The 17,444-nt window shown below is 48.1% G+C and overlaps 1 protein-coding gene across 1 annotated transcript in view; it reads left to right on the top strand.

The window, feature by feature from the left end:
* The window catches only part of TBC1D8B (TBC1 domain family member 8B), a 28,776-nt gene extending 12,320 nt beyond the window's left edge, over positions 1–16,456 (top strand). The window contains exons 7-21 of the mRNA XM_087728194.1: positions 627–794; positions 1,849–1,998; positions 3,302–3,452; positions 3,624–3,838; positions 4,109–4,226; positions 5,298–5,583; positions 6,271–6,400; positions 7,534–7,632; positions 8,698–8,766; positions 9,199–9,439; positions 10,979–11,044; positions 12,688–12,771; positions 13,042–13,098; positions 14,387–14,484; positions 15,321–16,456. Coding sequence (XP_087584320.1) covers positions 627–794; positions 1,849–1,998; positions 3,302–3,452; positions 3,624–3,838; positions 4,109–4,226; positions 5,298–5,583; positions 6,271–6,400; positions 7,534–7,632; positions 8,698–8,766; positions 9,199–9,439; positions 10,979–11,044; positions 12,688–12,771; positions 13,042–13,098; positions 14,387–14,484; positions 15,321–15,707 — 2,319 coding nt within the window. The 3' untranslated portion in view covers positions 15,708–16,456. The remainder of the gene's footprint in view (positions 1–626; positions 795–1,848; positions 1,999–3,301; positions 3,453–3,623; positions 3,839–4,108; positions 4,227–5,297; positions 5,584–6,270; positions 6,401–7,533; positions 7,633–8,697; positions 8,767–9,198; positions 9,440–10,978; positions 11,045–12,687; positions 12,772–13,041; positions 13,099–14,386; positions 14,485–15,320) is intronic.
* The last annotated feature ends 988 nt before the right edge of the window (positions 16,457–17,444 follow it).

The raw sequence follows: 17,444 nt of genomic DNA, 5'->3' as shown, positions 1-17,444 counted from the left end.
GCCTCAGGGGCCTTTCCTTGGCAAGAGGTGGATGGATGGGGAGGGAGAGACCATGAAGGAGGAAGGAAAGGAAAAAGAGGGAAGGGAAAGGAAAGGAAAGGAAAGTGGAGGGAGAGGGAAGGGAAAGGAAGGAAGGAGGAAGGGAGAGATGATGAAGGAGAAAGGGAAGGGGGAGGGAAGAGGAAGGAAGGGAGAGGCTGAGGGAAAAAGGGAAGGAAAGGAAAGGAAAAAGAGAGAAGGAAAGGAAAGCAGAGGAGAGGGAGAAGGAAGGGGAAGGAAGAAAGGAGGAAGGGAGAGACGATGAAGGAGGAAGGAAAGGAGAAAGGAAAGGAAAGCAGAGGGGGGAAGATGGAAGGGGAAGGAAGGAAGGAAAGGAGAAAGGAAAGGAAAGCAGAGGGGGGGGAGATGGAAGGGGAAGGAAGGAAGGAAGGAAAGGAAGGAAGGAAGGAAGGAAGGAAGGAAGGAAGGAAGGAAGGAAGGAAAGGTCAGTTTTCAAGGTTTCCTGACCACATCAGGGTCTCATCCTCCTTCAAAGGATGGAGGCGTTTGAGATGCACCCAGTTGGCCTCGTAGGAGCTGGTAGGTTCTCCATCTGATGGGCCATCTTCCTCCCCCAACGCCCGCAGGTCACTTCGGTTGAGGTGGCTGACCACGCCAGCAGGGCCATCACCGTTGCCACCAAAGGATCCCGGGCTTTCCGCTTCTCGGAAGTGAGAGATTTTGAAGCTCTGGTGGTGAAACTGAGGACCAGATGCACTGCAGCACTCAGCCCCCATCGCAGCACCAGTGCAGGGGTAAGGGCCAAACCCCCCTCTTCCGTGCTTGCGGAGCCTGGAAAAGGTGCTCTGTAGGGCCGAGATCTCTTTCCTGGGCCTGGAGGCCTGTGGAACTCCCTGCCACCAGTTGTGAGGGCAGCCACCCACAGAGAGGGCTTCTCAAGGGCCCATTTGGGAGGGAAAAGCTCTAAATAAGGAAAGTGTTACTGCACTTACCAAAAACCGGGCTGTGTTTGCCCAGCGCAGTTAAAGATGTGGGGGTTAGAGTAACTTTTGTGGCAGGATTCACACAACGGGTTCATCTTTGTTAGCTGACATTTCAGTTATGGGTTCTTCCTTTGTTTTTCCTGGCTCAGCTGGTCTCTTTCTTTGTTGGGTTCAGAATGTTGTGTGAATCCATTAAATCGGGTCAATTGGATGACCAAATAGCAAGAGCAGGGAGACTTAGATACGGGGCTTCGCGGGGATTTTACAGCCCTCTCCAAGCGGTTTACAGAGTCAGCCTATGGCCTCCAACAATTGGGGTCATTTTACTGGCCTTAGAAGGATGGAAGGCTGAGGCAATCTTGAGCTGGTGAGAATCGAACTCCAGGCTGTGGGTGGAGTTAGTGTGAAATGCTGCATTCTAACAACTGGGAAGGAAGGAAGGAAGGAGGGAGGGAAGAGAAGGTAGCCAAGGGACTTAGACTTTTTATACCGCTTCCCAGTGCTTTACAGCCTTCTCTAAGCGGTTTACAGAGTCAGCCTTTTGCCCCCAACAATCGGGGTCCTCATTTGACCCACCTCGGAAGGACGGAAGGCTGAGTCAACCTTCAGCCAGTGAGAATTGAACTGCTGAACTGCAGCTAGCAGTCAGCTGAAGTAGCCTGCAGTGCTACGCTCTAACCACTGCGCCCCCGTGGCTCCTATCGTGGCTTCTCCTAGAGGCTGACCGTAGTTTCTGAAGAAGCGAGGGGAGGGGGAGGCCCTTCAGGAGACAAACGGGGGGGGGGGTCCCTGGGCTTCTGCGGAGTTTTAATCCTTCCTTCTTTGGGTTTCTTCGCTTTGGCTTCTCCCGACGCCTCTCTCTCAGGCCGGGGCCAGCCCAGAGACCCCCACCGCCTGGGAGGACTACGAGGGGCAGACGATGGCCAGCCACAAGGGCAGCAGCGCCACGGTGAGCACGGAGGCCCTGATGACCGTCTTTCACCCTCAGGATGCGGAGAACCTGGATCCCAAGATGGTAAGAAGAGATCCCAGTTACCTACCACCAACACCCAGATCTCTCGTCCCGAAGAAGGTGCTTTTCTTCCCCCGAGAGGCAACTGGGCTTCCTGGCTTTTCTTTGAAGAGGTTTCGCCTCTTCCGCTCCTCTCGCAAGGTCTCTGAAGAAGCCGAGGAAGCTCCTTGGATGAGAAGCGAAGCCTCTTCAGAGGAAAACCAGAAGGTCCAGTTGCAGAAAAAGCACCTTTGGGGCAACCGGGATCACTTGAGAATCTCCACCGAGATCCAGAGCTGGAGCCATATCTCACTTTCTCTGCGTTTTGTTGAATTTTTACTTTTGATAACGGAGCTTCTGCCCTCTTGGTGGTCTGAAGGGGTCTTCTTGGAAGAGGCTTCCCTACTTCCAGAAAGGTCCAGATGGGTCTCCCACCAGGGTCCTTGAGGTGACTTTGGATTTCTCCCAGCATGAATCTGTCCCTCTGTTTAAATCTCTCCTGGGCGCCTGGATGCTCATCTCCATCCGGGTTCCGTTTGCTGCAGTTTGCGCTGCTTCGTGAAGGCCCCTCGCAACCCCTGAGGACAAATACTATACAGATACTCCTTGACTTACAACAGTTCAGTTAGTGACCAAAGTTAATAGTGGCACTGGAAAAAAGTGACACGGCCGTTTTTGACACTTACAACCCTTGTACCATCCCTAGGGTCACGGGTTCAAAAGACTTTCAGCAGCTGAGCCCTATTTATGACGGTCACAATGTCCTGGGATCACGTGATCCCCTTTTGCGACCTCCTGATTAAGCAAAGTCGGTGGGGAAGCCAGATTCACTTAACAGCCATGTGACTCACTTAACGCCTGCAACAATCCACTTAATGGAATAAGGAATGGAATATGAAAAGGAATCGGGGACAGGAATAGGAATAGAATGGAAAGGAATAGAATAATAACTTTATTGTCATTTGAATGTACATTAATCAGCATACTTTTAAAGTGACATTTTGTTGCATACGCTTCTCAATACCTCTATCACTTAACAAATGTCTCAGCATCAAAAATTTCAGGCTCAATTATGGCCATAACTCCGTGTTTAAATCTTGCCGGTAGCATTTAGTCTGTAGCTATCTAATGTTTTAATTCTGGGCCAGAGCCCCTTAATTTTGTATTCTTCTGCCTCTCCCTCTGACTCCCTCCCTCCCTCTCCCTCTCTCAACCTCCCCCCCCTCCTCCTCATTGAATTTTAACCCTAACGTGACCCCGTTGATGGTCTTCCTGGTGTTTTGTGATTGTGTGCTGAAGAGGCTTCTCGGTCCCCTTGTTCCATTAGTTAAAAGAGAAAATGAAAGAGCAATCCTGGAACATCCTTTTCATAGAGTGCGGACGAGGCGTCAGTATGTTTCGGACAAAGAAAACACGGGACCTGGTGGTCAGAGGAATTCCCGAAGTCTTAAGGGGAGAACTTTGGCTTCTGTTCTCAGGTATGATTTGGAACAAGGAGGTCACGGCTCCCTTTATATTCCGGGAGTTGAAGTCCACAAGTTTTAAAAGTTTCTGACTTTGGAGACCCCTCCCCTCCTCTATGCAAAGCTTCTTCAGTCGAGACGCAATTTCAACGGTCTTTTTCCTGTGCAACTTACACCCCTGGGCAGGTGCTGTCAATGACATGGCAAGCCATCCTGGCTATTACTCGGAGCTGGTGGAAATATCCTTTGGGACGTTCACCCTGGAGACGGACGAAATCGAGCGGGATCTGCGCCGCTCGCTGCCCGAGCACCCCGCCTTCCAGAGCGACACGGGCATTTCAGCCCTCCGGAGGGTCCTCACGGCCTACGCCCACCGGAACCCCAAGATCGGCTATTGTCAGGTAGGCCGAGCCCCTGGTCTCCAACGTGGCAACAACAACAACAACAACAACAACAACAATAATAATAATAATAATATATTATATATTATTTATATATATATATATTATAATATATAATAATAATAATAATATGCACGCATATTACGAAAATACGTTACGACGTCCTAGGCCCGTGGGTGGGGCCCGACTAGTAACCAATGCCAAATCCGGCGAAACAACTGGCCGCTGTGATAAAATTGTATAATAATAATAATCCATGTTTGTTTAAAGGCCATGAATATATTGACGTCGGTGCTGCTCCTTTATGCCAAAGAAGAGGAAGCATTTTGGCTCCTGGTGGCCATCTGCGAACGGATGCTGCCCGATTATTTCAACCGCCGAATTATTGGTACCGTTTCCGTGGGATTTCACTGTGGGTTTCATGAGGGGTGGGAGCAGAGGCAGAATAGAAGAGAGCTGGAAGGGACCCCAATCGGCCCAAAAATGGTCATTAAGTGAGGACCACCTATAAAGTGTTTTCCTTTCAGTGAAATTGAATTTGACACAAATGCTCTATAACGTTGTTTTGAGGGGTGGGATTTGGTTGAATTTATGTTCAGGATGTGAGGGGTCTGTAGATATTTTCACAGCCGACGTTTTGACTCGTGCAATATACAGGTCCTCAACGGAAGTGTTGTGGACCGCCAGTGGCCAGGGGAGCTGGCAGCGGATTCGGACAGCGAGGAGGCTGGGGAGGAAGATGGGCCAGTCCTGGAGTCTGGGGGAGGCTCTGAGGAGGGCTCTGCATCGGAGGCAGAGAGGGGGACAGGGCCGTCTGACAATTATAAGCTGCCTTTGGACTCAGATATCAATGAGGCAGACGAACAGCTGGAGCCTGTTCCCAGTGTGTGCATGTGCAGACGAAGGGAACGGCTAAAGAACAGGGGTCGACTTGGGAGTAAGGCCACAGGTGGACGATGAATGACCCCTCCCAGAGGAAATAAAAGAGGAGCGAAAGGGGAGTTTGCAGGAGACAATTAGTTCGCTTCATTGGTTCGTGACTCTCCGAGGCTCCTGGCCAAGTTTTGCAGAGATTGGCCTGGCAGTTCTCCAAGCCAGAGAAGGTCTGTGACTGTAAATCCTCCCTTGAAAGACTTTGCTGGGTGTGAAGGAGCAGAATTTACAGCCAATTAATCAAAGGGGGTTTTGTTGGGACCAGGAGTCGGCTTTGTGCTCATGGGAAGCCTCGGTCAGAACAGGAAGGCAAGTTGGTAGCAATTGTTTTTTCGACAATTCCAATTATCCGTTGACGTCTGTTTGGCCGTTGTGTTTGGTTTCTGAGCCAATTTTGGGCTTGATTGCGGCCGTAAGTCGCGGAGTTTCTGCTGTTGGCCAACCTCTGATGTCTCCCTTTGCAAATCGTGGGTGTAGGGGTTCACCTTTGCTCCTTCTGCCAGGCTACACCGTCCGTCTCTTTCAGGCGCCTTGGTCGACCAGGCCGTGTTTGAGGACCTGATCCGCGAGTACTTACCTCAGCTGACGGAGCACATGACCGACATGACTTTCTTCTCCTCCGTCTCGCTCTCCTGGTTCCTCACCCTCTTCGTCAGCGTGCTGCCCATCGAGAGTGCCGTCAACGCAGTCGATTGCTTTTTCTACGACGGGATCAAGGCCACCTTGCAGCTGGGCCTGGCCGTGCTGGACTACAACCTGGAGAAGCTGGTGGCCTGCAAGGACGACGCGGAAGCCGTCACTGTGCTCAGCAGGTGCGCTTGGGGGCTGATCGTGGGCCTGCGGGGTGCTGTGTCTCGGACTAAGGGCTGGGCTCCCTCTCGTGCTGTGATTGTGGGCCTGTTTGTCTGCTTGCTCTCCATTTTCATTATGTTTGGAAGTAAGGCAGGGAACGTATCCCACACAACTCCCTCCCCCTCTTTCCCCTACAAGAACAACGACCCTGTGAGGTGGGAGAGTCACCCTGTCAGCTTTCACGCAGAAAGCAGGACTAGGTCACCATCGCCTGGTGATTGGCCCAAAGTCACCCAGCTGGGTTTCATGCCTAAGGTGGGACTAGAAATCCCAGTCTCCTAGTGATTGGCCCGGAGTCACCCAGCTGGGTTTCATGCCTGAGGCAGGACTAGAACTCTCTGTACCCTGGTGATTGGCCAGTCACTCAGTGTGTTTTCATGCTTAAGGTGGGACTAGAACTCCCAGTCTCCCAGTGTTTGGCCTGGAGTCATCCAGCTGGCTTTCATGCTTAAGGAGGGACTAGAACTCTCTGTCTCCTAGTGATTGGCTCAAAGTCAGTCAGTGAGTTATCATGCTTAAGGCGGGACTAGAACTCACCATCTCCCATTTTTTTAGCCTAGTCCAAACCGGCTCATAATATGTCTGTGCGCGGAGAAGTTAACGCATGCCAGGGAAGACATTCATGTGCTCCTTTTCCCCAAATCCAGATTTTTTGAGAGCGTGACCAACAAGGACAGTCCGCTGCCTCCAGCCGTCCAGCAGGCCTCTGGGATGAACGAGGGCAAAACTCCTCACCCCAGAGTGGACATCACGGACCTCATTCGGGAGTCCAACGAGGTTTGTTCAACCCTTTCTTCTCCTCCACCTTTACCTTAGGAGAAGAACCGATACTTGGCCAGATTGCAGCCTTGAGGGCCTCTTGGAGGCCTTCCTTCAAAAAAGAAAAAGGAATTAGACAAAGGAATATAATATAATAAAGGAATATAATTCCCCGAGTTAATCAGGTGGGGTGGAGAAACACTTGTCCTTGTGACAATCTGCATTTTGCTTCAAAGGGTTATTGAAGCCAAGAGCGGCAGGCCTGAAGCCACTTCTTGTTGTTTGTTGATGTTTAATAAATTTATAGGCCAATCCCGAAGGACTCCGGGCGGCTTACAACAATACATTTAAAAATAGAAAAGTTAAAAACACAAAAACATAGATTAAAAGGACCACAACATACACCCAGTCTAATCGGGGCTGGAACTCAATCGTGAGTTCAACAGCCCTGGGCCTGCCGGAATAGCCAGGTCTTAAGAGCCTTACGGAAGGCCATGAAAGTGGGGAGGGTCCGGATCTCTGGGGGCAGTTTATTCCAGAGGGTCGGAGCGGCTACAGAGAAGGCCCTCCCCTGGGTAGTTGCCAGCCTACATTGTCTGGCTGACGGCACCCGGAGAAGGCCCACCCTGTGCGATCTTATCGGTTGAACGATTGTACGTCTGTCCATAGATGTCTTTGTGTTTCAGATGTGGACCTCGCATCTGGATGTGGTGGTCTGTTTTTTCAACTGGACTTTCTTGGTTCCTCTTTGAAGACGTTTTGCTTCTCATCCAAGAAGCTTCTTCAGTTTCTCTCAGCTGAAGAAGCTTCTTGGATGAGAAGCGAAACCTCTTCAGAGAAAAACCAAGAAAGTCCAGTTGCCTCTTGAAACAAAAGCACCTTTGGGACAATCAGGACCTGGATGTGAGAGGATCTCTATAGATACGTTGTGGTATACAATTTTAGAAGGGGTGGCCTCCTTTTTGTGAATGTCCGGAGGTTCATAAGATTTGGAGTGGTGGTGATGATGAAGAAGGGGGAGGAGGGGGAGGGGGAGGATGGGAATAATAATTTGGGGAACCTCCAACACCGAAGGAGTTGGCTGCCTTGTGGTGCAGGCATTGTGGATTCAGACTTGATAAGTAGTAAAATAGCCTCTTGGTCTTCTCCAGAAATATGGTGAAATCCGATTTGAGGAAGTAGAAAGCATGCGACGTCGCAACAGACTGTATGTCATCCAAACCTTGGAAATCACAACTAAGCAGAATGTGGTGAGTAGGCGCTATGTTGTGTCTTTATCAGGGCTCTGAGGGTCCTTGATTTTGTCTTGATGTTGAGCATAATTTAGCATTAAGCATCGATTGCTTCCTGTTGTTAATTGTCTGTGTCTGTCCATCACATCCATCTATCTATCTATCTATCTATCTATCTATCTATCTATCTATCTATCTATCTATCTATCTATCTAACTATCTATCTATCTATCTATCTATCTATCTATCTATCTATCATCTATCTATCTATCTATCTATCTATCTATCTATCGATCGATCGATCTATTTCTATCTGTCTACCTACCTACCTACCTATCTATTATCTATCTATCTTATCTATTTTATTTATCTTATCTATCTATCTATCTATCTATCTATCTATCTATCTATCTATCTATTTCTATCTGTCTACCTACCTATCTATCTATCTATCTATCTATCTATCTATCTATCTATCTATCTATCTATTTTATCTATCTTATCTATCTATCTATCTATCTATCTATCTATCTATCTTATCTATTTTATCTATCTTATCTATCTATCTATCTATCTATCTATCTATCTATCTATCTATCTATTTCTATCTGTCTACCTACCTACCTATCTATTATCTATCTATCTATCTATTTTATCTATCTTATCTATCTATCTATCTATCTTATCTATTTTATCTATCTTATCTATCTATCTATCTATCTATCTATCTATCTATCTATCTATCTATCTATCTATCTATCTACCCCCTGTCTCTTTCCTCAGATAGAGAGGATATCCATCCATCCATCCATCCATCCATCCATCCAACCATCTATCTATCATCTATCTATATTATCTATCTATCTATCTATCTATCTATCTATCTATCTATCTATCTATCTATCCATCCATCCATCCATCCATCCATCTATCTCTATCTATTGGCATAATTTCATACCTAACTAGAAGGCTTCCGTTAACTAGAAGATTCACTATTTTGATTAATCAGCTGAAATGTACAGTTATGTCAATCCCTCAAACACGCAGTATTAATTTGACTGCTTTGCTCTCGTCTCTTCTCAGCTCCGGGTCGTCTCCCAAGATGTGAGCCTCAACCCTAGAAACCTGGAAGAGCTGTATGAATTATTCAAGGTACCCTTGGCCTCTGCAAAAGATTTCCCCTGTCTATTTCACAGTTATGGCCTCTGACAGAGCCATGGTCAAGCCAGTCGATCTTGGAAGGAAGTTCTTCCATTGAATCGTTGAGCTGCTATGGCAAGAAAGCCGAGGGCCTTCACACTAAGATGAGGAGCCCACGTTCCACATCCACCATCGGCCACGGACATTCAGTGGATGACTTGGCCAGTCTTTCTGCTTCACCCCCAAATCTCTCACAGCAGCTGCTGTGATGAAGATGAAAGAGATCTTCAGATTGCATAATATTTCTAGACAGGGGTTAAGGTTATGAGCTTTAATAGCCAACGACTTCCAACTTTAGCACTGGATAATTCTATGGAAAAACTACTTGATGTAGTTACTGTGTGATTTGATGACCTTTTGCTATCATTTATTGTTTCTGGCCAGAAAGAACATTTTCTCTCCTGTTACTGGAAACCGAATAGTCCCGCTCTAAAGCACCACGATGCCAGCCTGCCCTACCTGGACCAATATCGGATCGACTGCCAGCAATTCCGAACCTTGTACCACCTCTTGAGTCCCTGGGCACACTGTGCCAACCGAGATTCCTTGGCCCTGTGGACCTTCCGGCTGCTGGACGAGAACGTGGACGGCCTGATCAACTTCAAAGAATTCTCATCTGTTTGGGGTATGATCCTCAATAACATCCCAAGCTAAGATATCCGAAGATTTGGCCTTGGATAAGGTTCCCTCCCTAGCTGGGATCTGACTGGTTTAAATCAACCCACTGACTCTGGAGCCAGTTTTCAATTATTCCCCGATAATTGAATTCCCAGCATATAAGAAAGATGTTTAGACTCTTAAAAAAAAAGTGCAGAGAAGAGCAAGAAAAATGATTAGGAGGCTGGAAGCTGAAACATTCATTGAACAGTTGCAAGAACTGGGCATGGCTAGTCTAGTGAAGAGGGACATGGTGCGTCAGTGGCTAAGACAATGAGCTTGTCGATCAGAAAGGTCGGCAGTTCGGCGGTTCGAATCCTTAACGCCATGTAGTGGAATGAGCTCCCGTTCCGTGTCCCAGCTTCTGCCAACCTAGCAGTTTGAAAGCATGTAAAAAATGCAAGTAGAGAAATAGGAACCACCTTTGGTGGGAAGGGAACGGCGTTCCGTGTGCCTTTGGCATTGAGTCATGCCAGCCACATGACCACAGAGACGTCTTTGGACAGCGCTGGCTCTTCGGCTTTCAAACGGAGATGAGCACCGCCCCCTAGAGTCAGGAACAACTAGCACATATGTGCAAGGGCAACCTTTACCTGTTCCTAGTCTAGCAAAGAGAAGGACGAGCGGGTGGGATGATAGCAGTCTTCTAATACCTAAGGGGCTTCCACAAATAAGGGATCAACCTTATTCTCCAAAGCACCTGAAGGCGGGACAAGAAGCATTGGAGGGGAAATGTCTATGGAGATTCTTAACCATCCAGATCCTGGTTGTCCCAACAGTACTTTTCCAAGGGGCAACTGGACTTTCTGGTTTTTCTTTGAAGATGTTTCGCTTCTCATCCAAGGAGCTTCTTCAGTTCTGACTTGGTTTCCACCGTCCAATCAGAGCTGAAGAAGAGAAGCAATAGCAGTAGATAGCAATAGCAGTAGACTTATATACCGCTTCATAGGCCTTTCAGGCCTCTCTAAGTGGTTTACAGAGAGTCAGCATATTGCCCCCAACAATCTGGGTCCTCATTTCACCCACCTCGGAAGGATGGAAGGCTGAGTCAACCCTGAGCCGGTGAGATTTGAACCGCTGAACTGCTGATCTAGCAGTAGCCTGCAGTGCTGCATTTAACCACTGCGCCACCTTGGCTCTTGAAGCGAAACATCTTCAAAGAGAAACCAGGAGGTGCCTCTTAAATAAAACCCCCTTTGGGACAATGGACAATGGATGGAAACTAATCAAGGACAGAAGCAACCTAGAATGAAGGAGAAACTTCCTCACCATGAGAACAAGCAACCAGTGGAAGGGCTTCCCTTCAGGGCTCCAACACTGGACTTTTTAAAGAAGAGAAACGGGAGAAGATCTCCTGCTTGAACAGGGGCTGGACTGGACCTCCAAGGTCCCTTCCGACTCTGTCGTGATGTTTCTGTTCTGTACATTTGATCATCTCCATTGTGTGTGAGATGAATCTTCCTGAATGAACTCTTTGTTTTCAATTATTTCCCTTTCTTTTTATTAGATGTCCTGTATCATGGAAGCTTCACCCATAAGCTGACAATGCTTTTCAAATTGCACATTCCGCCAGGTGAGTGATGTGGAGGCGCCATGTTTAGTCCTTGCTTCCATGTTCAAAATCATCCCAAGTCAACTGGAACCATGGTGGGGGATCCAAGCTCAAGTCCTTCCCCAGCCAGGAAACCCATTAACCTAGGACAGGGGTGGGCAACCTGCGGCTCTGGAGCCACATGTGGCTTTTTCATCCCTCTGCTGCAGCTCCCTGTCCCCGGCCAGCTCCACAGTTGATAGGGCTTTCGGTTAGGACAGGTAGGGGAAAATGGACGCAGCGCTAGGAGGAGACTCTATGGTGGGGGAACCGGACTCTTCCGGTTGGCTCCAGAATTGAACGGGGAGCTTCCGATTAGGACCTTTGTGGCTCTTTGAGTGTTTAAGGTTGTTGACCTGAGACATTCATCCTGCTGTCTAAAATGCTATTTGTTTCCTTTTAAAGTAGGAAGAATAAGCAGTGGCTGAGACAGGAACCACAAGACACAATGCACAATGCAAATGTCACCTGCTTTTGTGAAGACTAAAGCTAACTTTTAATCCTTGTGACTTCCTTTTTTTAATTACGTTGTAGGTTCTAATAAATAATATTGTTTTAATACAGTGGTATTTATGCAGTAATGACTGAAGATGATTGACACCCTGCTGTTTATTTAAACTGAATAGATGTATCACTTAGACCTCAATAGTCTATTGGGGGTAAAGAAAAAGAGAGATACTATATCAATATTTTTTCATGTCAGCCTTATTAATCATGAAGTTATTTAATCGTTTTCTTCCATAATTGACATTAGGGGGGGGGGGGATCTGCTGTAGATTGTGTCAAAAGTATTTGTTATCCAATAAAAGTTTCACTCTTGAGCCAATTGCTCAGGGTTAAGATCTCTCCTGTAATAGTATTTAATTTTTTTGTACACGTAGTAAGGAAAAAAGGAGAGAAGGAAAGCAAATTTTACAAACATTAAAATAGTAGACAGAAAAGAAAAAAAGAGAAAGAAGAAAACATCGTTGTGTTTTTAACCTCCCCTTTTCTAGGCATCTGCTAATTTATAATGCCAGATTTAGCTAAAGTTTCAAAAAGTTAATGTATACGTTTTTGGAACCCTTTAGAAAGCCAAATCCCTGTGGAGATTCTCCGTCCTCCTGGTCACGGTTGTCCCAAAGGGGCTTTTTCGAGAAGCAACTGGACTTTCTGGTTTTTCTTTGAAGAGGTTTCGCTTCCTGTCCAAAAAGTTTCTTCCGCTCTGACTGGACGGTGGGGAAGGGAAGGATTGATACCCCTTTCATCTTCCTCACCCTTCCCTTCCCCACCGTCCAGTCGGAGCCGAAGAAGCTCCTTGGATGAGAAGCTGAACGTCTTCAAAGAAAAACCAGGAAGCCCAGTTGCCTCTTGAACAAAGCCCCTTTGGGAGACCCTGCACCATTCCTGCAAGAGTTTGTCCGATCGCTTCTCGAAAGAGAAGGAGCTGAAGAAGCTCCTTGGATGAGAAGCAGAAGGCCTTCAAAGGAAAACATGAAACTCCAGTTGCCTCCTGAAAAAGCATCTTCGGGAACCCTTTAGAAAGGGTTCATACGGTGCCTATACCTTCCCTGCTGTGTGGTGTGTTGTTATATCACGTGTTGCGATTTTTAACTTGTCTCTGGCTTCTTTTTCTCTTTTGGCAGCTTTTACCGAAGTGGAATCTCTCAGCCCTTTGAAAGGGACTCAACTCTCTAAAGAAGAACTGATCCATTTCAGTCAACTAAGCGGTAAGAGTCCACGAATCTGTCCTGGCCGAGGCTTCCCAAAAGCACAAAACCCACTCCTCGTCCCGATAAAACCCCTTTTATGTAGCTCAAAGGGAATTCCCCTCCAGCAAAAGTCCCGGCCAACAGTCTTTCAAGAGATTTCACAACTACAGCCCTTCATCAGGCTTGGAGTAATAAGTCAAGGACCGCTTGTAAATTTACATGGATGGATAAGGTATTTAGAATCAAGGATTGGCCAGTAGTACCGTTTCCCCCTCTTCTTTATCTTAGTCTCCTCTCCCGAAGACAAAGACAACGCGGATGGCTTGAAGACAAGTCCTGAGAAAGGTAGGTGACCTGGCCGGAGCCAGAGATTTGAGATGTACCATTGAAATCTGTCCATCATGAAAGTATCGGATGGTGTGAATGTTGTGGCCTGTCAGCCGCAGACAAATCAGGAGGAGGAGGAGGAGGAGGAGGTAGTGTGGGAGTCCAGGGTCAGCATCAAGGCCACCTGAGAGCTCCGAGGGGGAAGAGGGAGTGGAGCTGGCAGAGAGAGAGAGAGAGAGAGAGAGAGACAAACAGAGAGAGGGGGGGCAGAGGCAGAGCCTGGGCCGTCCGTCAGCCCTCAGATGGAGAGTCAAGAGCCCCCAGGTCTGTAGGTGGCTGATGAGGAAGAGGAGGAACAGCCGGGTCCAATGCCTGATGCACGGATGCACAGAAGGCAGAGAGGAGAGGAGAGCAGTGGAAATCTATGGGCCGGTCCTTGGGTCGGAAGAGCCACTGTCACTAGCGAAGCCCCACCCTAGCTCTGGGGATCAAAGGCAGGGGGAGGAGATGGACAGATGTGGCAGGCAACCATTTGTCCCCCTGCCAGACAGACTTGTGAGCCTGTGGTGAGAGAGAAACCTTTTTTGCTGGGACTGCTGGGGCTCCTAACGAAGGAATCATTGGTTTAACTACAGAGGGCTTGTCGTGTTTGGGAGCCGGATCAGGACAGTGAACTGTGAGTCATCCTTGGACTCTGAATCCACCCTTTGGCCTCTGGGGCTGAGAGAGATTTCCCCACAGTTTTTAAGAAACTTCACTTTTGGGGATCAGAGTTGAGGATGATCCTGGCTTACTTTGCCTGTGTCCATTCCCCCCCCCCCTTATGTGCTACTGTTGACAGTCTTTTGGAAACCCTACTGGAAGAAGGAAAGAGGGCGAAGCCAAATAGGGCTTAACAAGGAATCGTGGCTTAAGGTCACACAGCCTGGTACTAAGAGCATGAGAGTTGCAGGGGGCAGGATGGCAGAAATATTAAAACATTTAGTGATTTTGCAGATTCGCATCTAGAAGCAAATGTGCAAATTCATATCTCCTACACAGGAAGATTTTAAGAAGAGGTTGGATAACCCTTGGTCTGAAACGTTGTAGGGTTTCCTGCCTAGGCAGGGGGTTGGACTAGAAGACCTCCCAGGCCCCTTCCATCTCTGTTATTCTATTCTAAGCCTGGCTGAAAGCCTGTGGATTGAGAGGTGAAGAAGCTTCAGCTGGAAACATGTTCCAAAATGGCCTAGTAGAGACTCTGGAGGAGACGGGACGGCTGCCTCATCCCATCCTCTGAATCTCTCGTGGTCTTCTTCCCAAACAGGGAAAGGGAAAGTGGACGTCCAGGCTTACCTGAAGCAGTGGCAGGACGAGATCCTTAAAAAGGAAGAAAGCATTAAGGATCTGCCCCGGATGAACCAGGTGGGAGCTTTTCTGGAGACAAGTATTTTGTCCCCCCCCCCCCCCAATATAGGGAGGGTGGAGCAAATATTGATAGAATATTTGTAACTCAGGTTTGAACTGTGGGGAGAACCTTGGTGCTCTCTGGGCTTGGCGGTTTTCTTGCAGACATTTCACGACCCAACTAGGTAACACTACCAGTGCTAGGAGGGGGGGAGGAGGAATGGGTTGTGGAGTGCGTGGCGGTTTTCCTGCAGACGTTTCACTTACTCTACTAAGTAACGTCATCAGTGCTAGAAGAGGGGAGGAGGACTGTGGGGTCATTGGTGCTCTGTAAGCTTGGTGGGTTTTTTTTTTTGCAAACGTTTCATTACCCTACTAGGTAGCATCATCAGGGCCAGAAGGGGGAGAAGGATGATTGTAGGATCCTTGGTACTCTTTGAGCGTGGTGGTTTTCTTGCAGACATTTCATGACCCAGCTAGATAACATCTTCAGGTTTACTGTGGTAATGTTGATGCTACCTAGTTTGATAATGAAACATCTGCAAGGAAACATGAAATGTAATGAAACATCTGCAAGAACACCACCAAGAGCACCAAGAACCCCATACGATAAATGCTGCTAAAGTCTAGGACGTCTCTCCTGACCTGGAGATCTTCAGGCACGGAGGCCTCCAACCCCTGCCAGACGATCCGTGAAATCATGGAGATCATGGGGATGGTTATTCGATGCATCTTCAGGACCCTTGAGGAGGAAATGTAGCCGAGGCACCATTTTTATAAAACAGCTGCCTCTGTTTACCCACCTGCCCCTCTTGGTCTGAAAACCCTCCTCCTCCTCCTCTCTCCCTCCCCAGTCCCAGTTCATCCACTTCTCCAAGACCTTGTACAACCTCTTCCACGGGGATCCCGAAGAAGAGCTGCTCTTCCGGGCGATCGCTACCGTCACGGGCCTCTTGCTGAGGATGGAAGAGGTGGGCCGGAAGCTCCAGAGCCCCACTTCCCCCACCCGGAGAGGGACATCCCCCACGGGGGGTCCTGCACTGGCCTCCTCCCAGAGGGACGACCCAGGAGCCCCGGCCTCCGTCCCCGTCAGTGAAGGCTGGTCGTTCGCCTTTGAGCAGATCCTGGCCTCCTTGCTGAACGAACCGGCCTTGGTGAGGTTTTTCGAGAAACCGGTCGATGCCAGAGCCAAGCTAGAAAGCGCGAAAGCCTCTCAGTTGAAAGCAAGGCCTGCCCTGTGATCCCCCCCCCCCCCCAGAGTCCCTTCTCTCTGTCTAAAACAACCCCAGCAGGCAAGGAGGCCGCGTCCAGCCTGAAGTTCACGCTGAGGATTTAGTCCGAGTCCCATAATGGCCGGGCGGCGTACATGGCTTCATGTCTAAATTTTTGTTGGGGGGGGGGGGTCAAGTCGTTTGAAGCACAACCGCACCTAATCTTTGCATTTTAACACACCAGATTTTTTTTGATAAGGTGCAGCCACCAACACAGGGCAACTTGGAAGGGGGGAGGGGGGACCCCTAAATTGCCTCCTTGACGGTACAAGATTTCCAAGTCCTCCCTTTACGGGCCCCAGTTTTGGTGCATCCTCTTAACGGCGCCAATTTTTTGCAAAGAGTTTCGTAAACTTGGAACAAGGCAGTGGTGGGTTCCTAACAGTTCCGACCAGTTCAACCAAACCGGTAAGTGGTATGGCGGTCTGAGTCGCTGGAACCGGCAGCGACCCAGGACTGCCACGCCCCTGAACCGGTTCCCCGGTCTCTTCTGCCATGACTGCCAGGTTTCTGCACATGAGCAGAAGAGTTTTCAGTCAACTGCGCACCACAGCAATGCATGGCGGGCGCAAACGAAGCAAACCAGTAGTAAACCGGCTAGGAATCCTCCACTGGAACGCAGGTCTGCTTAACGCACGGAGGGCAGCGGATCTCTGACCAGTTTAGCATCCTGGTTTAGGGAAGCTGTTGCTGTCAACGGGGAAGGGCCCACTGTTTTTTTTTAAATATCGATTTCTTCAAACCCTGGTTCTCCAAAGGCCGTGCTTGCCTCCCCCTGACGCCTTCTCGGCTGACAGTGTTAGATGTTTGCAGCTGTGCAAAAACTCTGGACAACTCGCCACAGCCAAGAGTTACATGAATGTCCAAGAAAGAGTGGAACCCAATCCTTAAAGAAAGGATGCAAAAGGAGGGACGGAACGGCCAAAAAGTTTAAATATATTTTTTTTTTAAATTTATTTTGAATAATTAAATTGATTTGTTTAAATTGTCCTGCGGAGAGTTGGCCATGACGAATTAGCCTCAGGAAGTGGGCCGGGGCAAATTGTCCCATTCTTCTTCTAGACAGTTCTTCTACTCAACATCCCAAAACCAGGGTGATTTTTTTGGCCCAATTTTTACAAGCAGGAGAAGTTGCGTCACTGTGCAATCTTCCTCAAAAGTGTGAGTTGAGGATTTTCCCCTTTGAAAAACTATCTTGCCATCAACAAAAAGCTAGGAGCAGAAATTCCAAAATTTCAGCTGCTTTAATTCTATATCCACAACACTGAAATGACTTGGAGTGGGGGGGGGGGAATAGCTATTTGACCCTGCAGAAATTCCTTTATTTATTTATTTTTCCTCTTTTTGGGTGGAAAACCATTTTTTCCATGGGGTCCAAAATCACCATTTACCATTTAGTTAAAAAAAAAAGGGGGGGGGTACTAGTAAGAAAGTTGGGTGCTATCCCCAGCAAAACCCTTGCCTTGGTATTGCCCAGAGAAGTTCTCTGCAAAGGTTTGGGGTTAATGCTTAAGCCAGGATCTAGTACTTAAATCCTAGAGACCGAGTTATGGGTCAGGACGAAGGGACCCATAAGCTGTAGGCTGCAGAATCAAAGAATGAAATCCTTCCAGCCTCAGGTTAAAAAATAACACACGGATTACGAGCCTGTAGCTAACTCATCGCTATTGGAAAAATAGAACGGTGAAGCCGTATTCAGTCGGAGTA

Source organism: Thamnophis sirtalis, unplaced genomic scaffold, assembly GCF_051295495.1.
Source record: "Thamnophis sirtalis isolate CommonGarterSnake01/CBP01778 unplaced genomic scaffold, rThaSir2_p1.2 scaffold_13, whole genome shotgun sequence".
In the NCBI taxonomy this organism is placed as follows: domain Eukaryota; kingdom Metazoa; phylum Chordata; class Lepidosauria; order Squamata; family Natricidae; genus Thamnophis; species Thamnophis sirtalis.
The sequence above is the reverse complement of the archived record's forward strand: the minus strand, read 5'-3'. Positions and strand labels throughout refer to the sequence as shown.